The sequence below is a fragment of the Dendrobium catenatum genome, unplaced genomic scaffold (assembly GCF_001605985.2).
Source record: "Dendrobium catenatum unplaced genomic scaffold, ASM160598v2 fragScaff_scaffold_1056, whole genome shotgun sequence".
NCBI lineage: Eukaryota > Viridiplantae > Streptophyta > Magnoliopsida > Asparagales > Orchidaceae > Dendrobium > Dendrobium catenatum.
Window position 1 is genome coordinate 8076236 of NW_021319518.1, and position 26385 is coordinate 8102620.

The window sequence follows — 26385 nt, forward strand, 5'->3', positions numbered from 1 at the left end:
AGAAAGCTATTAATCCCTTTAAGAACATTGTACTCTTTTTACTGATGAAAAAAATGCACGCCCATTAAAAAAGGATGATGGAAATTTTGAGTCTAACCATAATTCATAAAAAGCTAATGCCATAGAAGTGTATTCATATGATCACACTAATATCCCATTTTAGTAAGGGCGTAACACGTGCTCTTTGATCGGGTGGTTAGCCTAAATAACGACACCATTATATTATGATTATGCCTTAAGCCCACATATTTCTCAATGGTCAAGTCTATGAGTTGTGAGCCATAAGATATATCAGCTAATATCGGCTTAACATCATCGTTTTAGGTAAGCTTCCATCCCAAGTCTATGGGATCCACTAAGATAAAGTAAATCTTGGTTGTTGACAAGGATACTTAGGCATATTGGGTTGACTATATAAGCCATGTTCTTGACAACTCAAGACTATGAAAACATCAGATATTAATCCGTTTCATTATCATTTCCCCCTAATTCACTCAAAACAATAAGGATATATCTCTTCCTATAATTCAAATTGCTGCAATTTGAATTATAGGAAGAGATATATCCTTATTGTTTTAATAATAAATGGGCTTGATTTAAAAAAAAAAAGACTTTATTGTATTAATAACATAGCATCAGTTTGCAAACCATAGACCTTCTTCACACTTTATAAACATGAACAGTTAGCAGTTTTGGTTCATATATTTCTGATTTGTAACCTCTGCAGCCAGTTATTTCTGCCACTTTTTTTAGTGACTAAAAAATAACCAGACAAGTTAATATCACCAGTAAGTAAACGGAGAGAATGAGCTTGTTTCCATGATCATAGTCATTGTAATCTCCATCATAGAAGCCAGTGTACCCGAAATTCTCCAGTGGGTTGAAATCACCTGAAAGCAGTTGAAATCTTCAAATTTTAATATATATTTATGTATAATTAATAGAACATATTAATAAATCCTAATTATTTTAAACAGTAAAAGTTTAATTTGTCTCACCTAAAATTAAAAATTAATTTTTGATCCCTATTTGGAAAATTTTCTTGGCTCTGCTGCAGAGTCCTACATTGGGTACCTATACCCACACCCACCCACATACGCACCCATACCCAATGGGCATGGGTAGGTATGGGTACTCTCATAGTCTCATGGGTGGGTTGGGTGGATACTCAGCATCAGAGGACAAACAGATTTACATTACTAATCATCATATTCATGCGGTATATTATAGTAATCCTTACTACGCAGTGCGCAACACTGAACCGCGTCGCGACCACGATAAATTTTGATGTGGCTTGAAAGTTTGCAGTTAGAGAAAAGGGCAAAAAATCGATCTCAAGGCCATTAATCCGTGACAGACTGCATTCAAGAAGCATGAAAAGTGGGTGGGTATGGTGGGTATGACATCCCGAAAGTCACCATAGATGGGCGTGAGTGGGTGGGCAAAGCTCTCCAGTGCAGAGTGTGGGTACCCAACCAGGACCCCATGTAGGGCTCTGCTCTGCTGCTACTGCTTATACTTCTTACCTCTATTTTCGCCATGGCTGCATCCCCGGTCAAGCGCATGCCGAACAAGAAGCAGCGTCGCGCCATTATAGAACCTGAAATTGTTGAAGATGTTGTGTAAGCATTGCAGCACAAGCTTAGTCTCTAGCAGGCATGGACCTTCGCAGTACTCATCGACGGCTTCTTGTGGAACTTCAATGCACCCTCGTACATTGAGCCTGTAGGACTCCTGACAAGTGCTGTATAACTTCAGGCCAGTTTCATGGACCAAACAATAAACAAATATAGTAAGCTTCCATTACAGTTGTAATTAAGAAGTTCTAGAAGAAAAAATGATTTTTAAGTAGAAATTAATGTCTTCCATGACCTACATAGTGATCGTCGAAACATGCCATAGCTTTGGTGACGATGTCCACAGCATCTTGTTCTACGTCAAGAGTATTGTTCACACAATGTACAGTTTGTTAATGAGTAGTTAACTTTGCTGTAATAATAAGATAAAAAGAGAAGAGAATAAAGGTTATAACAAGCAAACCTGAATTGCAACAAGTAGTGATACTAAATAAGAGAAAGACTAGGACAATGCACTGACGCTTGAAGTGAAGAGAGGAAGCCATTAATGGAGATCGAGAGTGATCTGTAATGATCACAGAAGGCTATTGTAGTTAAATATTTGTAATCATGTTACTAGCTACCAATAGGAAACTTTGTATAAGTTCTAAACTAACTCAACTTCTCTGTAAGACTATTATGATCTTCTCTTCTATCTTTTCTAAAGTGCAAAATTTAAACTTTTTGGTGTATGGGGAACCAACCGATTATTTTTCTGCTGTAAAAACGCCCCTCTATCAGAACATAATGACACCAGGAAGCCGTCTACAAGAGCAAATCTGTAATGGAATGGATTTGAGAGAAGGGGAGCGTTTAGTAATTTAGGATTCTTTAGGACGTGAGGATGTCATGTTTGGTGGTTTATTAATTGTGTGTTGTGGGGGAATAAAATTTGGTAAGAATATAGGGACCAACTCCCTAGAGCTGCCTTGTTCGCTTAAAAGGCTCAGCGGCAAGAGACAAGATAGCAAACAATATCATCATTTTTGTAAGACAGGCCGAGAGACCTCTCTCTCTCTCTCTCACACAAAAGATTATAATATAGAGGAAATTTTAACATTAAGTATGTTTAATAATTAAATTAATCATTAAAGTATGATTAAAATAAAATTTAAAACTAGGCAAAGTCGCTTCTTTAATGGGCGATTTATGCTGATTAGGCAATGCTGGGTCAGATAGACGTTCTTATTTTAAAAAAATAAGATGTAATGTACGAGTTAATGTAAGTCGCCTGTTGAACCGCTACTTACATTAAAAAAAAAATTTTAAGAAAATGCATGATATTGCTAATTAGGAATGAATTGATGACTTAACAAATGGGTGGCTTACATTTATTTATTTATTTATTTTTAAAAACACGGCATGGCTAATTCGGGCATTGGATCATAAAATAAGAAATGGCTATTTGTTGGCATTGGGCTTCTTGTGTGATAGAAAACTTCACCTCAAACTTAAAGGAAAATTCTATAAAATGGTGGTGAGACTTATTATGCTTTATGGTGCAGAATGATGGCCATTAAAAAGGAAGCATAATATTAAGTTAAGTGTTGCAAAGATGAGGATGCTCACGGGTCAGCTTTGCTCTTAAAGACAGTATACGAAATGAGCATATAAATGAGATGGCTGGAGTAACTCCTTTTAATTTGATGTAAGAATTTTAAACTTATATCTTGAAATTAAAATTTAAAAATCTATTTTTTTAATTAAAATTTTAAGATGATATTAATTATATTAAAAATACTAAATACTAATATATTTTAATTGTATTTTATATTAATACTTTTTAAATCTCACAAGCTATTAAATAAAAGTTGGATCAAACTTAGCACATTAGCTCATCGAACTCACCTCACAAGTCATTTATCAAATTGAACTCAAGCCGACTCACGAGTTGACTTGGCTCACACCTCTAGTAAGAAAATTTTCTATTAGAAGAAAGCATCACCTAATAGGCTAAGAGCCATTCTCCAGGTTATCTAGATAAAAATCTTGCCCCATGCGTTGTTTGGTGCGCTAACATATTAATTAAAGATATTATATTTCCCAATTCTTTCATGAAAGAGGAAGTAAATTAGAATGCAAGTTATCAATTGATAAAAATTATGAATTAAAAGACCACCTGCATAACTGGTTTCTAACGACAACAAGTTGTTTTTGTCAACAATTAAATGATTTTTAATACAACTTTGCTGGTTATATCTGAAGAGATTCAGAAGATTTACATATAATCCTACTCATTTTTCCCCTCTGCAGTTTCCATCTTCTGCATTTTCTCCAGAAGAAAAAGAAAAAATATGTGCATGGGGTAACCTTACACATTTACAGAAGGAAAATAGCTCTATTGTACTCTGCATGAGCTCCTTTTCCGATGGTTTCCTTCATTGAAATATTAGCAGGAAGCTTTGGCCCTCCATTGAAGATCAACTTATGGGCATATACAACGTATTGTAGGCTTTTTAAGTTCATTCTTTGTTAATGTGCGAGAGAGATTATTCACAAAACTGATTGACCACAGGATGATCACTTCCCTATCAACCCAGCCAAACAAGTTCCAAACACAAACCAGTTCAATTTATTGGCTGATCCAACATTTGGATTTCAGCTGGAAGTATGGAATACCTGGAATAGAGAAGAAGGAAAAACACTAAAAATTAGCCAGAACGTTACAAGCCCAAACTAATAAAATTTTTCAAAAAGAAAACATCTATAAAACCAAATTGTACGACTTATCTAAGGTTGGATTTTGCCTATTTTGTTTTATTATTTCTGTTTACAAAAATTAAACAAGTGTAGAGAGTAAATTTGTGAGAAGGCAGTAGATTCTTGTTAAGAAAACAAAAGCCCAGTAAGAACTTAGGTATAATGTAAGGAGAAAAAAAATTTGATCAAGTTGGCATGATCAAAATCTCTCTGAGTCTTCGAATTAGCCTTGAGCTGGAGAAATTATTACGTCCTCTGACCGGACGTAGAGCTACATTCGGCCTCCAATAACATGTCGCCACGTGCTCTTACTCTTTACCGGGCGGCCCGACGACTTGACCCGGACCGAAACCTGCGAATGCTATGTTCGCGTATTGCGAGGTATTACTCGGTATTGGTAGGTATTTCTTGGCAATAACGAGAAATACAGCTCTATGAAGACCAATACCGAGCAATACTGAGTTGTACCGAGTTTTCTAGAAAAACTCGGTACAACTCGGTATTGCTCGGTATTTGATCGGTATTTGCTCGGTATTAGTTATTGCCGAGCAAAATCGATCAATACCTAGCAATACCTAGCAAAATCGAGAAATACCGAGCCATCCTGGGTCCGTTCCGGGTCGGGTTGTCAGGGCGAGAATGCGTGGCGCGATTCTATTGGCGGCCGAACGTAGAGCTACATCCTGTGACCGGACCAAATAAAAGTTCCTTGAGCTGAGTGCAATAAACAGATAGTCAATCAAAATATATATTGTCCTCATCTAAAAACAAATACAACAACTATAAGAGCCATTCCGACCAAATTTGGGACATAATGTCCTGACTTGAACAAGAGAAAGGGGAGAAAGAAAACAGAGAAGTATCTTCCAAATTTTTTGGATGAATACATCATCTTCCCAATTACAAGCCATAAATCCTATTATTTATTGAAAAAGACATACAAAGATAAAAAAATGCTAACTTGTAATAAAATATAATCCTAATAAATAAAATAAAATGAAATAAACCCTAAAATAATTCAGATGCTAAAATATTCTAACAATAATTCAGACTTGTTTTCTTTTATTGCATCACCTCGCCTAATTTCTAGAAATTTAAAAAGCATTCTCAAAAATATTTTAACTCGCTTCCAAAATAATACTTAAACCAACTTTTAATTAGCAAAACTTGTTTGATAATCAAGAAGCCAATAATACTTTTAGAGGAAAAGAAATGCATGAAGATAAAGAAGTTTAAGGATAGAAGTAGAAATTGAGAAGAGGAGCTTGATGCAACTCATCTTGATCTGTTGTTTGAGAGCTATGACTATCAACTAAGAGGTCTTGAGTTTGAAACATGTATATGTGATATGTGTAAAGTACCACCACCCAAAACAAAAAAAAACAAAAACAAAAAAAAAGCTTGCAAATAAAGAGATCTTTTAACATTTCATGCAAACAAAATGTGTTGCATTGCAAATGAGGAGATTATATTATATTGGCCATTGTTTTTTTAATGGATAAGAATCATCCAAATAGTCACTCGAGATGCTCCCGATATGTCCAACATCAGTACACCAACTTTCTTGAATTAATCTAAAATTTAAATGGCAACTATCTCAAGTTGGAAGTAGACAAACAACACCAAAGATGCTAGCAAATCAAATAAGCCTTACATTTGTGGGCTCCGAAAATTCGGCCCCGGCCTCCGCTCGCTTTTTCTTATTCGGCGAGGGAGTTTTAACGGACTAAGCTCCGAGGTAAATTTTGGAAGGCAGATGGGTTTGTAGATAAGATACTACCCAGAGATTTCGTCCTCATTTTGTGAGGACTTTATGATCTGAGTTCTGGTTTCCTATAGGCGCAAGCCCCTATAGTTAATTACCCCTCCCGATCACGAGAGAGAACTTTCGATTAAGGCTAGCCGTCAATCAGATACGTAGAACACCAACTTTCTTGAATTAATCTGAAATTTAAATGGCAACTATCTCAAGTTGGAAGTAGACAAACAACACCAAAGATACTAGCAAATCAAATAAGCCTTACATTATAGGTAAGTTATATCCTAATCATTGACATTAAGATAAACATAAAATTTTTCTTTAATTTAGCAACCTAATTTAATTCAGAGTATCAAGGCAAAATAGCTTTAGAGAAAGGACCCCACTCCGAGGTGTTGCAGCAGCCAGTATTTGATGCACTTACAGGAAAAGCAAAATAATCCGTACAACTCTGAAGGAAAAAATTAGCATCATTGCATACCTTAATCTTGTTCGAGAATCCTACAAAAAGTTTCCCATGCCAATGTAATAGAGAAGTTATCACAGAATCAAAAATTAGAGAAGCCACAGGTCTGACATCCACTTGCAACTCATCTTCTATAAGCTCCTACGAAAGTAAAATAAATTTGGAATTTGTTAGAGAAAGGGACAAAATAAATAAATACACAGCATTCTTTTGTTCATATTATCAAAATTAAAATAACACATATACAACCTGGATTTGAACAAGCGTTCTAGCCTAAGAAGCTGTTATTTGATTATTAAAAAAACACAATAAGAAAAATAATTCAACCACACCTGAATGCTAACTGTCATATCCCAACCTCCAGTGCACATCCATTTTGAATCTACATGCAGTGCAAAAATTGCACCCTTCTGAATTTTTATTGATTTAACAAACATATCATTCCTCCAAACCTGATGAAAACAATTTTACAAGCATGAACTTTGTATTAGAACATAGAGGTGCATCAGAACATAAACATGCCAAAGCATCTGTGCACATACTTACATATGCTAGAAGCATGCATTCAAGTTCTCGTATGTATTTATGTGAACAGAAATGCATGAAAAGTTAAATGCAATTTTCTATTTAACAAGAGAAATTATCTTTGAAAATGGTATAAGTTTTAGGATTGGGGAAGCCAACAATAAGGGTTCTCATGCAAATAAATATATTTCATGAAGCACATCCAAACCCAAATGGCATGTTTTAACATATAGGGAAAGGAAATTGGAACAAAGCATATCAATAAGAAGCTAATCAAGAATTTCACCATCAGAATCATTTCAACTGGAACATTTCTCTTATTCATGCCAACGAATGGTTCACATAATGGAACTCGCAGGCGATTAGGGTTTCCACTTGGGCAAATAAGCAGCAAGTTTTCATGTCAAACCTTGAATAAGCAACAGTCTCACCGCATCATTTTGATTTTGCCAGTTAAGCAGGCTTGGCGGCTTACACTTCAAGCACTAATTGTGTTATCATCTTCAACATGAGCCATACCCACCTTTATGAATCTTAATTTTCCCATTCATCCCTCTTGAGCATTAGATATAGCTTCAACTATGTTTTATGCATTTCTTTTTGCATAGCACTGAGCCATTTCACCTTTATTGATCCATTTTTCTTCATAATCCTTTTGCATCAGATATACCTATTCATTTTAGTCCTTAAATTTCTCAGGTTTATATGTACAAATCATTGACTAGACTTTCTACTGATATATCTTCAATAGATACTACTCATTATATATCTCTAATATAAAAATTTCCCAACTCCATCCTTCTTAATTTTATCACATGTCCGTACTAAATTTCATGAATTTTTATATATTTTATATGATTCCCTATTAACATAAATTAAACTTCAATCTTTCTCAGAAGGGCTTGGGACTGACAAAAATGGTTTTAACAATCAGTCATGTTGTTCATTAAACCATATATGATACTTCACTAATTTCATAACCAAGCCTAATAGGAAAAGGCACAATCTTAAGGCAAATAAAAAATCATTTACTACCATTAGAAACTTGAAAAAGTCTGTATTAACGAAAATAATTCTACCTTTTTTTCTTTTTTGGAAAGGTGCGTTCTATTGATTTTACACACAAATAAGTTTGTACCATAAGCCAATTGCATAGTTAGTCGCTAGTTGCCAAGAGTTCAGTATAAAAAATAAGATCAAAAGAAGAAAAAAAAAGATCAAACTGTGAAAAGAGAAACAAGTGACACACAGTATGCTCTAAGCTCTTGGCAGGTAGAACGATGCATTACTACCTCAATAATGTTTACCGCCACTCCAGGGAGATAAGAATAGCCAAAACTTAATATCCGCTTACTTGATTTTCATGTTTTTAAAATTGCCTTTAACCTGCTTGAGTTGAGTTGATTGTTGTGCAAAACGACATGCATACATAGAGAATATCTAAATTATAAAATAGAGTGTATCAAGAATCTCGATGTTGAGTTTTATGCAATCTTCAAATGTAAATCAACAAATAGAATAGTTAAATGAGTCAGGTTTTATCTGTATTTTATGCAAATCAATTTCAAGTATGTGTTCACTCGAAATCAAATTCCAATCATCATGAGTGATTTCAGCAAATCAACAAATTAAAATTCAATTTAAATCTAAATCAAATCAATTGAGTCAAAGTTCAAGTTGAACTGGGCCCAATACTTTTCAGTTTAAAAGCCAGATAATTTAGAGTTTATGTAGAGTGAGGATTGTTATCACCTTAACAATGCCTCAGAAAAAACACATAACTTCAATTCTTACTCATAGGAAAGAAAGCATGCAATCCAGCATATTTTATAATCAAGAACAAAGCCAAAAAAATTTATCACAATAAAAGGCTAACTACATCACAAACCTTCACACACCCATCTTCATATGAAGAAATAACCAAATGATGGTTGACAGAAAGCGACAAAAGAGGATAAGAACCACCAGTTGTGTTGTCGCTCAACTCTGACAAAAGAGAATGGTCATAAAGGGACCATAGCCGAATGGTGCCATCCCAACTTCCACTGTACAGAACTCCATCCGATACAGCTAATGAGGATACAGTTGATTTGTGACCTGTCATTACACAAGAAAGGGAGTAATCCTGCAAAAAAATGAAGGCAAAGACCAAGTTAGTCACACAAAATACATAGTTCATCGTGATATATGTGCTGCAGAAAATAGTGGAATGGCTTTTCATGCAAAGTCTCAAAGAGTAACATATTTAAACAACCAAACTATCATATAGTTACAATCATCATCTATCCACCTATATACACACACCCGTGGATAGCATATATATATTCACCATCATAAGACATTATATCTTTCAATGCCCTCACTAAATATTTTAGGTATGTCTTAGGAATCCTATTTAATATACACGATGCCTTAGGAATGCATGGGAGCAACCCCCTTAAACTTTTGTGAGTTCAATGTTTTATTTTCTTTATTTTATCATAATTCCACATCCACCCCTCGGTTTCTATCTTAAACCTAACCCTAGCCACCATTCTTAACAACCCCCAAACCAATAAACCATCCTCGAGATTGTCCATCTTCATCTCCCACCTCCTTCAACATCCAAACCCTAGTTTCTTCCTTTTGGGTTTAGCTTTCTCACCATAAACCATTATCAATATAATTGTTGCCTTAGGATTGTATGGGACCAATCAAAAAATATTAAATCAATAGCATGGTTTCTTCAATATTAAATGAACATTCAAATATGAAATATGTCACAAATTTAACTCAAACAAGGCTAATACGGGATTTAACAGCCAGCGTATGAGAAAAAATAGAAATTTGGCAACTTGCCTACAAGCACAAATGGAATTACACAGTTGCATTCAGAACTCTTAGAATCATGGACTAAAAGTGAAATTTAATGAAAATGATCAATGCAGTTCTTCTATTAATAGGTAATAAAATAAACTTTGAATGATCTACTGAAACAAAATGAGGACTTTATGCAAGCAAGCCAATATTGCTTTAAACCTAAAACAAGATTCTAATTCACCACGTCACTGCATTCAAAACATACAAAAGAGCATATAGAAGGAAAAATATTTGGCTTTGAAATAAAACTTTGCGTGCATTTTAACATTAAATATTCAAGCAAATAAATAAGAATGAATAGTTTGGGGGTCTCATACATCATGAAGAAACTTAAAATTCAAATACGCCGCATTAAGATTTGTTCAGATGCATCATGCATGAGCACTTAAAAACTTGCAAATCTATCGCACAAATGCATCAAAAATTGTTGAAGTGCATTGAAAAACATGCAAGCATATCAAAAGGCGTTCACATTATTTGAAAGGCATGTTAAACATAAAAATTAAATTGTCTGAATGTGCTCTGAAAAGTGGGCTAAACATTCAACTTGAGGACTAATAATGTTGTGCGGACTAAAAAAATAAGTTAAACTCATATTTTCAATATACAAATTTTTAATTGTAATATCCAAATTTTTAAATAGGTGGATAAAAATTTCTCCTAAAAATTATACCCCATTTTCATGTATTTTAAAAATCATCAAAATTCTTTTATAAAATTTTATATTTCATATATATATATATATATATATATATATATATATATATATATATATATAGTTTGCATTTAATACCCATTCATCGAATATTCTCATTTTCATTTCTCTTTGACAGTGAAGGTATTTTCATCTACTTTCTCAGTGACTGATAAACGACATCAACGTCTGACTCTCGACATCTTAATACTAATCATTTTAAGCACAAATTCTAGTTAAATGACTTCTTATTTCTAAATTATTTTTAAAATTATACTTATTTAATTTTTATACACTATTATTAAAATATAAAAACTATAATACCGTGTCTGTCCTATATTTTCAATAATTGATGTGTCTCGTGTCCATGTCGTGTCGCCGTGTTCGTATCTGTGCATCATAGCTTAAAAGACAATAAAATTCGGTATATATATATATACACATGTAATTACTTATATAATCCTAATAATACTAATATCAAGCACCTACTACTTCCATTCTCCTATCACTCCAATAACCTGGAATTTAGAGGTTGCAATTTTAGCCCAGAAGCTGCTGACAGAAGGGATGAACAAAAAGAGTTGTGATGTAGTTGATGAAAATCAGAGATGAAAAATAGAGGAAAGGAGAAGAAGAGCAAAAGAGGAAGGAAGCTAGGGCTTAGGTAAGAAAATCCGCTTCCTTGATATTTCCAACGTTGAGTTTGGATTCAATTTGTAGGCATTAAAGCTTGAATGAAGAGATTGGATTCAAGTTTTAAGCATTAAAGATTCTGAATGAAGAGATTTTTTTTTTAGGTAAAAATATTATTTTGAGACTATATTATTATTTAAAAAATTATTGTAAAATTGAGAAAGTTATTATTTTGGGTGGCGTACACAAGTGAACAAAATTTCGGCGAGATAATAATAAAGAAATTCATCTCGAGCAAACCTAATAATTTTCATTAGATACTTGATTCCTGATGTAATAGGCAACTCATTCATAGGTCTAATACTTACATATTTTTATGATTTCTTAACTGGTTAGGCATATATTTATAAAATAACTTTATATTGAGCATGTTAATAACAACTAAGATTATCAGAAAGTTTAAGATCTTATATTATCATTAGTTCAAATGATTTTAAACTAATTTTAATAACTGAATGGACTGCCTCAGTCGAATTGATCCTGTAGTGAATTCATCAAGGAGAGTGGATGAGGACGGTAATGATCGGGTGAGCAAACGAGAAGCCAAAATGCGAGAGCAAGCGAACTGGGCCGAAGCGAAGTGAGCCATCGCGAGCTCTGAGTGATCGACACGACTCCTTGCTTGGGTAAATGACCGATTTAGCTCGATTTTGAAAGAATCAAATTCAGAAGGAGAGAAAGAGAGATATTGTAAAATAGAACTCTTATAAAGAGTCACTGACTTGTTAAGCATATCACTACAATCACTCTCAAATGATCTTGTGCTAATAAAAATTCAATGACTTATTAAGCATATCTCTACAATCACCCTCAAATGATCTTGCACTAGTAAAGATATGACGCGTGTCCTCCAATAAGGTAGTTTTGCAGCCAAATGACACTAATAATTAACTGTTATAATCAAAGTCATTTGAACATATGGTTTCGCTACAATATGGCACATATTATGATCACAATTATAGCCCAAATATTCCTCAATAGCTCTAGTAGCTAGCCCAATTATTATGAATCCCATGCTGCACTTGATAGGACTTGAAGTCATCTATAAACTAAATTTGACTTAAATTTACCTCCTTATACAAACATCTATCTCATGTCTATAACGTCTCTATTATGGACGAGACAACTTATAGCTATTGATACCCTTTAGTTAAATTGAATAAAATACCTGCACTAATTAAATAGATTAGGATTAACCAACTTGAGACAACAAAACCATGGAATATTGATCGAGTTCGTCATCATTTTTCTCACAATCCATTTTAAGCTAATGGCGATAAATTTTCTTCAATCCTAAATCCAAAATGTTGTTACTAAATTGTTGTTAGTAAAGCACTTAATGCCTATTGACTAGCCTTAATCGATAATTCCCCCTCGTCATTAAGAGGGGTAATTAGCCACAGGGGATTGCATCTATATCAAACTTGAAACTATACATTAAAATTATCACAAAATGAGGACAAAATCTCTATGTAATGTCTTATTTATAATCTAATTTGCCGTTTAAAAATTTTATCAGAAACAAACTCTCTCAAAGGAGCCGAAAGTGAATTTTTAAAGCCCACGAGACTAGAAGGTATTACTTAGATTAGCACTTCAAAGAATTAAAAAACTTCGAGTACTAGAACACCTTTGGAGGTTATGAGTTGTAAAGAAGAATAACAGAGAAACTAGAGTATGCAAAAGAGAAATACTCAGTGGAATAGTGAGATAGGTGAGAAGAAATCTTTTTTCAATGTATTACGCAGTTGTTTGTTACACTTGGATCCCTTGGTCTCTTGCTGGTTTCACCCGTACTAACTACTCTTATAAAGGTTACTAGAGGTTTTGAAGGCAAAAAAAGTGCTTCATTGTTACAAGAGATATAAATAAAAACATGGAGCTATAAGTCATAAGGAGACATGACCCCCAACCATTTCCACTTCATCTTCCTGTTGTGACCAGGTTGACAGATTACAGAGAGTGGCTGCTCACTAGTCACTGAGGCTGTGCCGTGGAGGAGTGGCATCACTTCGTATTGTAGCAATGGAAGATAAGAGTGGTTACTTCCTAGCTGTTGGGGAGATTCCAACGAGCAGTGTTAAAGTGCTTAGAGGTGAGAGGTTATTCACTTGATCCAGAATGTTGGAGCCACTGATGATTGTTATCTGCTTTCATCAGATAGATGGCTCCTAACTCAGTCCATACCCTCTAATATAGCATTAACACAAATGAAATTATATCTGTGTAAATACTTTTAACTCCTATTTTGAGAGATCAATTTTATATCCCACTCAGCTGCAACACCTAGAAAGTTTAAAGCCATCCAACAAGGGATGCAAAATTTAACTTGGTATAAAATTCTCTAGAAGATATGAATCGAGCAATCAGGATAACTAGAGAATTGAATTAACCTGTAATGACCATGCTTTAACTGATTTGTCACCACCACCACTGTATAGATGACTAGTTCCTGATGCAACCAATGAGTGGATACCACTATAGCGCCAATCATCATGCTCATACCAACTTTTTAGCAATTCTTGACTAGAAGAGTTACTAATGCGCCAAACAAAAATTCCACTTGAACTATCACCACTAATGCAAAGTGGCTGGGCTCCATCTATAACAACCATAGCCATGATTTTATGTTCATGTCCTTTAAGGGTTTGCACAAGAGAGAAGTCCTGGATAGAAAAAACTGACACAATGAACGGAAAGGGAGATTAAATAAAATTTTTCTTTTAGTAAAATTTGCTGGCAATAAAAAATCAAACTACAGCAAGATATTCAGGGTGGGATATCATTTATTATGTCATTCTTATATATTAAAAACGTTTAGGTTGATTAGTATCAACATTCATAAATAAATACAGCCAACAGAAACCAATTCTTCATATTTGCAATACTATTAAGTGTTTGCTAGTATCATGTAGCGTAGAATTCTTATAAACTAAAAATAACAGGCTTATTGAAAATAATTCACATAAGATCAAAGAATGATTCACCAGAAGTCTTGGAAAACTAAAAAAATATAACATAGTTAAAGCAGAACAATCCTAAGTTTTATTGATTTTTTTTTTTTTGAAAAAATGTGCTTATTATTGCAAAATTAGGCACAAATTTAATTAGGAATTTCCTCAACAAGCCATTCCATTTAGATTGTAAGGAGTTTTCTACTTTGCTAGCCCTATATTTTATCATCAATAATATTCCTCTACCAAAAAATTAGTGATTCGTTACAACTGAATCATATGATGGTAATTTACAACCAAGTAATGTCATCATACATTCATACCCTAATGTCAACTTAATTAGATTAAGCACAAATAGTACAAGCTTCTAGTCTACATAGAATATATTCACAAAAATGTACCTGCAGAAACCACATTTTGATGGTCTTGTCAAAGGATGCGCTAAATAGATAACCTCCTACAACATAAAAAAGCTTTCTCATAAGTCTAAATTTCAAAGCACATAAAAGTGCAACTGGAATATTAAGACGCCAATGAACACAAAAAAACGTAGTTACAACCAATATATGCAGAGAATCCTGCTCAGCTACTACTATATCCTGCAGTATAATAATTGATGGAAGACAAGTTGCAGCCCAAATTTCAGGGGGAAAAAGTTGAGGCACAGGAAGAAGAAGGAAGAGAGTGGGGATCCCGAATCATGAAATTAACCCTGTTTTGACATCAAGTCATAACCAATTGCAGCCTAACATGGCCAAATGGCCAGCTACTAAATGTCGGGAGATCAAGAACAACAACATCATCAAGTCTTTATCCCCCTACATGGGTCGGCTATATGAATCTTTTTTTTTTTTCATTGTGTCATGTTAAGAGTCGAATTCTCATTTAAATGTAAGAAAAAAAGGTCATTCCTAATATTTTCTAACCAAGTCTTTTTATGCCTACCTCTACCTCTCTTAACATAAGCCAAATATATACATTTACTCTCCTAACCGGGTCATTAAAAGGTTGACATTTAATGTGATAAAATCATCTAAGGCGACTCTCTATAATCTTATTTACTACTAGAGCTATTCCAACCTTTTCACGTATATGCTCGTTTCGCATTCTGATTTTTAATATCTAAACTAATTTTTATAACAAAATTTGACAATTCATTTTTGTAAATGTCTAGTAAGAACCATGACTAAAGCAAAAAGAGATGGGCTTAAAGCTAATCTGATGTAACCCACCTGAAATAGAAAAATACTTGGTCAAACCACCTTGTGCTTAAACACAAGTAACAGTTCCGGAATACAATATCCTTAATGACTTGAGTATAAGCATTATTAACCCCATCTTTTATACAACTCTCCAGAACAACTCTTCATAGCACTTCTCTTGGAACTTCATCATAAGCTTTCAATAAATCAATAAATATCATATGTAGATCCTTCTTTTCTCACTATACTACTCCATCAAACCTCTCAATAAATATATAGCTTCCATAGTAGACCTACCCATCATGAATTCAAATTGATTTTGAGAAATATTAGTATCACATCGTAACTTATGCTCCATAACTCTCTTCCATAATTTTAAAGTATAACATATGAATTTAATTCCTCTATAAATCGCACACTCATGTGCATCACATTTATTCTTAAAAATAGGAATCAACACACACCTCCACTTATCTGACATCTTTTTCGTCTTCAAAATAATATTGAAAAGTTTCGTAAGCCAAAAAATTCATTCATCACCTAAGCATTTCCACACATCTATCAAAATATCATAAGGTCCAACAGCTTTTTCACACTTCATTTTTTTGAAGTCTCCCTAACTTCGATTTTAATAATACGCTGATAAAAATAAAAATCTTTATTTTCATTTAGGTGTTTAAGATCACTAAACTCAATCATATTCTCACAATCTTCATTGAAAAGTTTATTAAAATATCTCGTCCATATTTACATGTAATCTAAACCGATTTTTATATCTCTTAGCTTTTCTTATCTTTTTGATTGGTTAACATGTACATACATCTTTCACCCTCCTTAGTCTATAATCTATTATATAAATCATTAAAAGATGCATTTTTATATCACATATTATATTCTTAGACTCTATACGGGTCTCTTTATATCTTTCTCAATTTTCTGAGTTTTAATATCTAAACTAATTTTTATGATAATTTTTTTATTTTTAATCTTTTCTCTCACATTTTGATTTCACCACTGATTATTTTTACTGTTAGGATATTTTTCTTTTGATACTCTAAGCACATCCATAGCAATATTCTTAATATTATTAGCTAATTTTTCTCACATACCATTAACTTACCATGTACATTCATAATTTTAAGATCTTGATTCTTACTCCTAAAAAAAATTTATTAATATTCTTTAAATGCCCTCATCTAATCCTAAGATAACATTTTATTTTATTTTTCATATTCTTGTCCTTCATCTTAAAGTTTAAAACTAATAAGCGATGTTGGGTATATAAACATTCACTCAAAATAACTTTACAATCTTTACAATCTAAATAATCTATTTTCTTGTAATAAAATAATCAATCTTAGTTTTATTATATTCATTTTTAAGCAATGAGATGCTCCTCTCTTTTCTTAAATAAGGTGTTAGCAATTATAAAATCATAAGCTAGATAAAATTTTAATATGATTTTATTACATTCATTAGTCGCTCCAAACCCATAACCTTCATGAATGCTTTTAAAATCTTCTATCTCTCAACCAGCATGTTTATTTAAATCTCCTCCAATAAAAACTTTTTCTTCATGAGATATATTTTATAGTAATTCTTTTAAATTATTCAAAAAATTTAATTATAAAACATATTTGAACTTATTTAAGGAGCATAAACACTTATAATATTAATAATCTTAGTATCAACATCAATCTTTAAAGTTATAATTTAATCTTCAATTTGATTGATTTGCACAACATTATCCTTTAAACTCTTATCAAAAATTAAACCTATGCCATTTTTAGTACGACTTCTATCAAAATACTATAGCTTAAATCCTAAACTATCAATATCCTTAGCCTTCTCTCCAACCCATTTAGTTTCCTAAATACATAGAATATTTATCTTTCTATGAATCATTATATCTATTCATTTCATTAATTTCCTAGTAAGAGAACCTATATTTCAAGTTCCTATCATAATTCTAATTTGATGGACTAACTTATTTGCCCACATCCGTCCGTAATGTGAAAACACTTGCCTATTTAACATTGTGCCCGGGCTTCAATGCAATAGCCCTTCATACTTCTCACTGTATTCAGGCAATACAGCGCGTCGCTTTAAGAAACGCCTTAGCATTAAGGTAATGTATTAAAATATTCATGTAATGACATATTCTTGCACATTAACCCACGTTTTATAAAGGTTATAATGTGTGGCGTCCAGCATGTTGCATCCATTTCCATGAATCATATCGCAACATAGCACAGAACCAATCACACTTAGCCGTGAAGTACATGCTCCTCTTTTCCATATTTTAGGTTCATTTGCTCATTAAAAATTTCTACGCATCCATGATGTTTCCAAAACAACTGGCATGTCAAAAAGGTTCTAGTGCTAAAAGCTAACCCCATCATCTCATGACATGCCGATTTTTACCCTAGTAAAGCCATGCGCTCATGGATTTTCATAAGCTTCTAACAAATAATGGATCCGCCGTACATAAGTAAATCAGAAGATTCCCCCCAAAAAAAATTTTAAATCAAGCTGGCAATTTTACCTCCAATAGCTAATGCTGTAATGCAGTCGTGGTGAGCCTCAATACTAATTGAATTAAAATCATTAACGTCCAACCTTTCACTATGTTCTGCATCAACTTCATCTTGCTTCATACATTTTACCATATGTCTGCCCGTACAAACCTGACCAATATTAAAATGTTCAACTAACGCACCACCTGTCGCTAGTTTTGTCGAAAGGTTGTTAGTTTCAGGAAGCACCAAACACATGTCTCCAATTATCAAACAGCTAACAAAATTCTCCTTTACTTCAGAAGAATCCGTTGCAGCCAATGAAGCCACCTGAGTTTTGGTTAGCAAGCTCCTAATGCAACTCCACAGCTCTTTAACTTGAGGGCGGTTTTGTGGTTGATAACTTAGGCTTGATGTGAGCACTTGAAGTAATGACTCTAGCTTAGTTTCCAAAAGCAAAGCCTCCAATTTGGAGACTAAATTTTCCTTCCAGACCTCGTAATGATCAAACAATATCTCCTTAAAATGTCCAGAGGGGTCTCTAGCGAAGTTATCACAAAATCTCTGAAACAGTTCGTTCCCAAGCATGGCATCACCTAAAAGAATCATAGCTATGGCACAAGCCAATGACCAAACATCTGACCCATAACCCACAAAATCATCAAAACCACAATCAGAAGAACTAAGACTGCCCTGCAAAGAAATAACGACTTCCGGGCTTGCAAAAACCGCTGAATCAGATACCGAAGTACAACCACTCATCATAAGACGAATTCTCTTTCCACTAACCAAAACTCTGCTTAAATCAAGGATACAATGCCCATGCTCGTCAAATACAAAGCAATCAGGTAACAAACATCCACAGACAAAGCACTCAGAATGCAGTGCCATCACCGCTTCGCACATCTCCATAGCCATCATGGAAAAAGCAACCACGTCGTTGATATTCATCTTCTCGGTCAAAACATCCAAAACCCCTTTCTCAAACCTCTCACAGACAATAAAAAGGCGAGAAATCTCCTCCTCCGGATCCATCCACAACCCGAAAACACTTGAAATCCCCCGACGACAACTTGATGAAGCGTTCATTAGTAAACGCAGCTGATTCATTCCGTCTTCCCCCATCTGCTGCAGCGAATTCATCACTCTCGCCAGATAACTTGGCCGTAAACGCCCGCGCTTGGCGCTGAAAGAGCTCAAAGTGTCTAAGGGAAGGAGGATCGCCTTACGGTTCCTATGGGAGGAAGATGAACAGTAAAGAGAAGCAGTGGCAGTTCCCAATCCAGACTCGAAGGTGACTAAGGAGATCGAATCATGGGGAAGAACCAAGTCTTTCCATTTGGCGTAGAGGTCTTCGGTCCAGGGGAGTGGGAGGAGAATGGGATAAGGATTTGGTTTGGAATTGGGGTTGGGGCTTGTCTCTCGGTCTAGAGATCGGTAATCCGGGGAGCAGAATCGTAGGAGATCGATATTCTTAGGGAGGGCGGAGGGACCGAGGTCAGGGATGCGGACCAGTATATTGCATGCGGGGCAACGGACGGTGGATGGGGCGGCCGGGCGCCGTGGAAGGGCGCAGAGGCAGGACTCGCAGGTAGAGTGGCCGCAAGGGAGGACTCGAGGTACAGAGTCGCCGGCGAACTCATAAGGCTGCAGGCACACTGGGCACTCCGGCGGCTCCATTGGTCTTCAGTTTTCCCGGCGTACAATGGGCTTTTGAAACTGTTTGCCTTTTGTTGAAATTTTGATTTATATATTAATATCTAAAATATTAATATTACATGCTTATTCATAATATAAATTTAGATACATGAAATGAAATATTAAAATTTATAGGATGATATGAATAGTAAAAATAAATTAGGACTTTCATTAGTACATTTAAAATTATATTACATCGAATATTTATAAATAAAATTTTATTAAGACATAACTAGCATTTTGGCTTGTGATCATGTGATGGATAAATTATTCTTTGAAGAGTTCGGATGCATTCGGATTGCTAGTGTACATAGTATTATTTTTGTATACAATATGTACATAATGTATACATATTGTGTACACTCATATATCCAAACGTAACTATGCATCTGAACTTCATAAAAAAAAATTTCTAAATGAGATGAGTATTTAGGCTTCCTAAACTTAAAATATACACATAAATGTTATATCATTAAAATATTTATATGAATTATTATTAAATTTAATTTAATATTATAATAATTTAATTAAATATTACATTTAAATAATAGTTTATTTATACCATATAAATTTTTATATTAAACTTACATAACATTATAGTATTTAATATGATATTTTTACCCAAAAAATTATGATAATAAATATTTAAATAGATATTTAAATTTAAAAAATTGTATTATCAAATCACTTTATATTAATAAATCATTATGTGTTGTCAAATCATTTTATAATGGCAATTCAATGTGTGTTGTCATATCAGTTTGTAATGATATATGATGACCTTGGTTCCCCCAATCTCACATGAGGTTATAAAAATGCAATGCTGTGGTGTAAGTCACTTGTTAAACAGGAAAAATATATGTAATCTAGTTAATTTATATAATTCTATAAATTATTATATTTATTAGGTTAATAATTACTTATATTTAAATGAGTAGTTTAGTTACATATGAAAAACTAGAGTGGTGCCTTTTGATTATTCAAATTAAGAAGAATTAATTCTTCAAAAATGAGATCCAATACAATAATAATTTATATAATTAAATAGGAAGAATAATTAAATCTGAGTTAATTATTAAAGCGAGATCAGTATAGACATTGAATTCCTAACAAAATAATGATTCATGCTTAAGATCATGTACTTATTTGATGTTATTGATGTAGCTGCCACAACTTGTCACATGTGCTTTAGAATAGTAATGTATTTTTCAACAGTTTGCATAGAATCATATACTTCTTGTATGATTCTTCATTAAGGTCATATTTTTATATTATTTATGACAAGAACCTGACACATGAGCTAACTTGTATAGCAATAATGTGTATTAAAAAAATTTAAAAAATTAAAAAAAAAAATGTGTATTATAATATTCTCCTAATAACATAGGATCCTTTGTTTGTTCTCTTATATTGATTAAAGTCATTTATTTGATACTTTTGTTAGCAACATCCTACCACAAATAGGTGAGTTGTAAAGTAGCACTATTTATTCTACATTTCTTTAATTTACCTTTAATAATTTTGCAATATTTAACTTTTAAGTTTCATGTGAATGTGAGATATGTTTAAGCCGTGCTAAGGGGTGCATATATAGGTGAAGTTAAGCATTAACAGAAGTTGCTTGTATAAGGGATTTATAGGAAATTATTGAGTTGTGATGTTTTTAATTGTTACATTGAAGATGTATTGACTGAGTTAAGACAAGGTTCGAGATATCTACATAAAAAAGAAAAAGTTTGATAGTAAAACTACATGAATGCATGACTGTATGGTATGATCAGTTGATTGTTTGTTGGAGTAAAAGGAAAATGCAAATGAATATTTATGTGTTGCATGCATGTATGAACAAAAGAAAAAAATTGTTTATTTTGGCATTTGCATGCTGAAATTATGATGATAAACATTTATAAGATGAGAGATTTCATAAATACTTCCAGTTATAAGTATGTTGAGTTGAAGTTCATGGAAATTGATAATCATCTTGTTAGTTCTCACTTTCATCTTATGCGATAGCACGAGGTATGAAGTGAACATGAAGGTGCTAACTTTGGCAACGCTAACATGCAAGCACTTGATTTGGAGCGTGTAATTCCTTACCATCCATGAAATTTAAGTGAGGATGAGTTTTTTTTGGGCCTCTATAAGAAACTAACGAATATGTTATTGCCTATAGTAAGAAAAGAAACTTCTTATTTGCAGATGACTTGAAGAATCTCCAATATGAGTTTGAGTTTTTTGTTTAAATATTGTCCAACTCAAACAAAACTTTAAACTCGCATGCATACATTGTTGAATGTAAAGTAAAGATTTGTAGTCCTAATTACACTGTATGTACCTACCTTTGTTGAGAAATATACTTAACATCATTTATTTAACAATCCATATGAATATAATATTACTAATTTATCTTTCAAAAATAAGAAAGATTGTTCTGTTACATGGATGTAACATATATATATCATGCCAACCTTATTTCTTTAACGTTGGGGAATGGCCCCCTATCCCTAGTGTGTACCTACCGTGCACTTGCTCCTCATCAACATTCCTTTCTTCCTCCTTTTTTGTAGTACTCATTGGCACCTAAGTTTATTAGAGGAACACATCCTGCTGAGTAAGAGATGATGGTAAACCAAATGGATTCATCCAATAAAGGATCTACATGCTTGTTGTATGTTGCATTGGTGACTTCAGTGCATGACTCTTTATTTGAAAGCAATAACAACCCATGTTAGGTTGTACGAGCTCCAATACTATGCTGGGGTGCTTGCTTGTGACGAACTGTAGGCCCCCATCATGGTAGGGAAACTCCACCAAATGATGATGGCACTATAAAGTCACCTCAGCCACATATATTAATTGCCTTGGTTGGTTATATTCTACTCAGTGATGACTTCTCTTTCCCACGACGCAAGAAGGAGCATCAAATATTAACCGCCTAGATGGTTTAGCTTGCTAATACCCTCTTCCCATCCTCTGAATGTGCATCCCATGGTTTTCAGGGGCATCAATAAGTAATGTTTCATGTAGCTTGTTATTCAGCTCGTCAATCTAGTCTAGTGTGTACTGTATAAAACTGACATTCTCGACATGGTCACCGGTGAAGGGATGTGTGATATCTTATGTACTTCTGTTATATTAAACCTATTAACCACCAATGAATTATAATATTAATCTATGTTGATATTAATAGTTTAATTGGCAGTTTAGTATGATGAATATATTTTTTACTAAAGTCATCTCACTTGGCGACCCAGGGTAGAAAGTTTGTTGTGATTGCTTTGGAGGATTTAGTATGTACAAAAACGCCTAAGATTTGTACCACCTCATATATGTAGCCAACTCCTCATTACCATTTCCTTCAATAGGACTGACATGTATGATGTGTGCACACTTACAATCCCATAGACTGATGTACTCCATGTGGTAGTGCCTTCAATTGGCCTGTGCTCTACCCCGACCATCAACTCGCTTGAAGTGTCTATCTGTAGGCTACAAATGTGTCGATTGAACTCCACCAAATTGTCGTATAACTTGATCTAACATGTACCACTCAACATGCTTCCAACTAATTAGTGATACTCAGACAATCCAAATGTTTGATCCCTCACGATAGATTAGAAGTAACCTCAAAATGATATCCTCGTAATATCGTGTCATGATCACTTATGAAATGATCACTTATTAAAAAATTTGCTTTAAATAATAAATATATGATAAAGGTAATAATTTAGATTAAATTCATATATGTTAATATTTAACTCTGTCGTAGCCTATCTAGCTCATCCCTATACGTCAATAAGTTTTCCACTGTCATCTCATGCAACCGATCCTATGCCCACCTATACATGAAATACTATTTCAGTGTGCAAAATAGGAAAAAAATAAAATGGAAAATCTTGATCGTAATGGGAGCTAATACATGTAACCCAGAGGCTTTCTGTTTATCTCTTATGCCAATGAGACCCAAAGTGTTGGCCGCCCACCGTGAAGGTGCTCCCAAGAACACAACTATAGGAGAGACAATTATCTAGCAATATGCAACCTCATAGGCCTTATTGATAAGTATAACTCCTTGTATATATGTTGAGGATGGTACTGTTAATCTATATGCGACCAAAGGCTTTCAAATCATATATGAGTGGGAGGTACTATAATGAAACATATGAACCTGAGCAACCAAACCTGAGAAAGTAGCCTACATAAACCAACCAGAAAATAAACGGAAAGAAAAATAGACCAACGTCCTGACGAACTTCAAGTTCAACTTAAGATTTACCTTTTGTTCAGCAGTCGATCATTCAGAAATGCAAAGATCTTCAAAAACCCTAGACAATGAAAAAGAAGAAAGAGACTAATAGATTTGAAAATGAGCCAAGGCAAAGCAGAAAGATGCGAAAAGATTGAAATCCATGATAACAATTACATGATGCGGCGGTCACGATTGCCGATGTAGCGGCAATGATCGGGTAGAAGAAGAGAATGCACGTCGAAAGCAAGGCACGAAAACTTCCCACAGGATAAAGGAGGCAAATATATTTGAAGAATGCATACAAACTCATCGCGTGCGTGATGTCTCTCTTAGTGCCAAATTACTCTCTTAGCTCCAAATTAGGATATGTCTTAGTAAATATTTTTAAGGCACATAGATATAAATGTCTTGATATATATGTCCTTAAAGTTTTTTTTTTTTTTTTTAGTGTATCATGTATAAAGCATACACTATGACATGCTGCATGAACACCCGAGAATTTAAATCCTCATATGACTCTCTGTAGAATGTCCAGAGTATCCTCCACAAAGCATCAATGAGTTTATCTGTTGTTTTCCCATGGAAAATGATCTTCTTCGTCCACATGATGATGGTAAACTGTCTCTGGCTCTTGGTGGCCGCCTAGTAACTCATCAAAGTATTCATGCCAACTATCCCAACACTGGCCTTCGCCAACAACTAGCACACCCACCATGGCAACTCCATGAACTCTGATACCTAATAGGAGCTGAACATCTTGGAGGGTGGTATTCATCTCACCAACAGGCAAATGGAATATTAATATGTTCATCGGGGGACACCATCGGTCAACCAATGTAGTGATCAAATAATGATCTAACTATATGAACTGCATGTGTTAGATCATGTCCAATCCAATAATATTGTGTAACCTATAAATGAACTGCTGGCACAAAACTGACTACCCTCAAGCAATGCATAAATGAGTAGCTCCAACTAACTGTGATGCTTGCTCAATAAGAAAATTTAGCAAGAGTAACTGAATTATGAAATTATAACAATATTAAAAGAAATACATGCAATAACATAAATTTAAATTAAGTGAATAAAGTATACCTCATCTGGAGCTCCTGCCTTTGTGCGCATGTCCAAGCGCTGCAATACTCAAAATGTAGTCATTGATGGGTGCCTCATTGTATACCTCTGCAGCTCTAAATCGAACACGTTATTATCATTAAAATCCCATTGAAATACTCTAAACCCATTGAAATACTCTAAACCATTCGTTGTCATCATTCAATTACGATAGCCTCCATCATCTGATAAAGTCCACTTAGTTATATCCCTGTTAATTAACCAATCATACGCCTCATATTCTCGGCCTCAACAATTGCGAAGGCTAGAGGAAAAAGACCACCAGTTCATCGATGCCTACAGTATGTTAAGTATATTAATTATTAGTATTAACTTACTATTGAAATATGAAAGCTATTTATATTACTTTCCTTAGGACGGCTTTCTTATTGCTTCTTAATGCAATTTTTTTGTACAAAAATTAAAATTTTTATAATGAAAAACTGCTTTAAGAAACAGTAAGGAAGCCGTCCCAAACGAAGTCTAAGGCTTTATTTAGGACGGCGTTTTTACTGTTTCTTAAAGTAGTTTTTTAGTACAAAAAATTTATGTTTTGTACTCAAAAGTTGCTTTTAAGAAGCTGTAAAAAAGCGGTTCCAAATAAATTAACTTTAGTAAATCCAACTATGGCTTTGTTTGGACGGCTTTCTTATTGCTTCTTAAAACAGATTTTTAGTACAAAAATTAAAATTTGTATACTAAAAAGTTTAAGAAGCAGTAAGAAAGCCGTTCCAAACGAAGTCTAAGGCTTCGTTTGGGATGGTTTTTTATTGCTTTCTAAAACGGAGTTTTAGTACAAATTTTTTTATTTTTGTACTAAAACTCCGTTTTAAAAAGCAATAAAAAAATCCGTCCCAAACGAAGCCTAAATCTTAATAGCTTTCCTTCCATTTATCAATCCTTTAAATTTTGATATAAGTTAATTTCCAAATTCCAATCCTTCAAATTACGATATGTTTTAAAGGCAATAAGTTAATGAAAACTTTATTATTTGAATGTTTTATCATCAGAAATAGTCTGGAATATATTTTGAAGCAGAAAATAATGTGCAGAAAAGCAGTTCCTGTTTTCAAAAAGTGATACAGCTTCAGGTCTGAAAAAAATATGAATTTCATTTCTCATTGCAGAGTCAATAAATAAAAATGTTGAATTGGATGCTGCAGAAAATGAATCCAAGTTAAAAGATTGTAGCAAAAAATAATCAAATTCTTATATTATTAATAAAATAAGAAAAAAATTCACTATAATTAAAAAAAAACATATTTTTATTAAATTCACAAGAATGTGATAATTCCAGAAAAAAAAAATATTATCTATTTTTTCCCAAAAATACTACTTATA

General features: G+C 33.6%; 2 protein-coding genes across 4 annotated transcripts; both read right to left on the reverse strand.

Annotated features, from left to right (window-relative positions):
• Window positions 1-591: 591 nt before the first annotated feature.
• On the reverse strand, window positions 592-2615 carry LOC110105017. Its single transcript, XM_020834365.2, has 4 exons — window positions 2041-2615; window positions 1877-1932; window positions 1527-1752; window positions 592-890 (listed from the first exon to the last, which is right to left on the reverse strand). The coding sequence occupies exons 1-4, from the start codon at window positions 2120-2122 to the stop codon at window positions 757-759; spliced, it is 498 nt and encodes a 165-aa protein (XP_020690024.1). The 5' UTR covers window positions 2123-2615; the 3' UTR covers window positions 592-756.
• A 1106-nt stretch (window positions 2616-3721) lies between these two features.
• Window positions 3722-19702, reverse strand: LOC110105013. Of its 3 annotated transcripts, none has more exons than XM_020834360.2 (7): window positions 18014-19702; window positions 14668-14723; window positions 13706-13978; window positions 8955-9191; window positions 6874-6993; window positions 6557-6682; window positions 3722-4235 (listed from the first exon to the last, which is right to left on the reverse strand). In XM_020834360.2, exons 1-7 carry the CDS (start codon window positions 19662-19664, stop codon window positions 4215-4217), a joined length of 2484 nt encoding a protein of 827 aa, XP_020690019.1. In that variant the 5' UTR covers window positions 19665-19702; the 3' UTR covers window positions 3722-4214. The 3 variants fall into 3 exon arrangements, with proteins under 3 accessions (XP_020690019.1, XP_028554044.1, XP_028554043.1); XM_028698210.1 differs by lacking the exon at window positions 3722-4235 and adding an exon at window positions 5703-5897; XM_028698211.1 differs by lacking the exon at window positions 13706-13978.
• Between the last annotated feature and the right edge of the window lie 6683 nt (window positions 19703-26385).

What these genes read in the sequence shown, in the direction of transcription:
- LOC110105013 (XM_020834360.2), bottom strand. Translation starts at nt 19,664, where the DNA reads ATGGAGCCGCCGGAGTGCCCAGTGTGCCTGCAGCCTTATGAGTTCGCC. An exon ending in TTAAAGCATGGTCATTACAG is followed by an intron (nt 9,192 to 13,705) that starts GTTAATTCAATT and finishes ATTTTTTTGCAG; the next exon opens with GATTACTCCCTTTCTTGTGT. An exon ending in GATTCTCGAACAAGATTAAG is followed by an intron (nt 4,236 to 6,556) that starts GTATGCAATGAT and finishes TCTCTATTCCAG; the next exon opens with GTATTCCATACTTCCAGCTG.
- LOC110105017 (XM_020834365.2), bottom strand. Translation starts at nt 2,122, where the DNA reads ATGGCTTCCTCTCTTCACTTCAAGCGTCAGTGCATTGTCCTAGTCTTT. An exon ending in CACTACTTGTTGCAATTCAG is followed by an intron (nt 1,933 to 2,040) that starts GTTTGCTTGTTA and finishes CTCTTGACGTAG; the next exon opens with AACAAGATGCTGTGGACATC. An exon ending in CAGCCATGGCGAAAATAGAG is followed by an intron (nt 891 to 1,526) that starts GTAAGAAGTATA and finishes AACTGCTTTCAG; the next exon opens with GTGATTTCAACCCACTGGAG.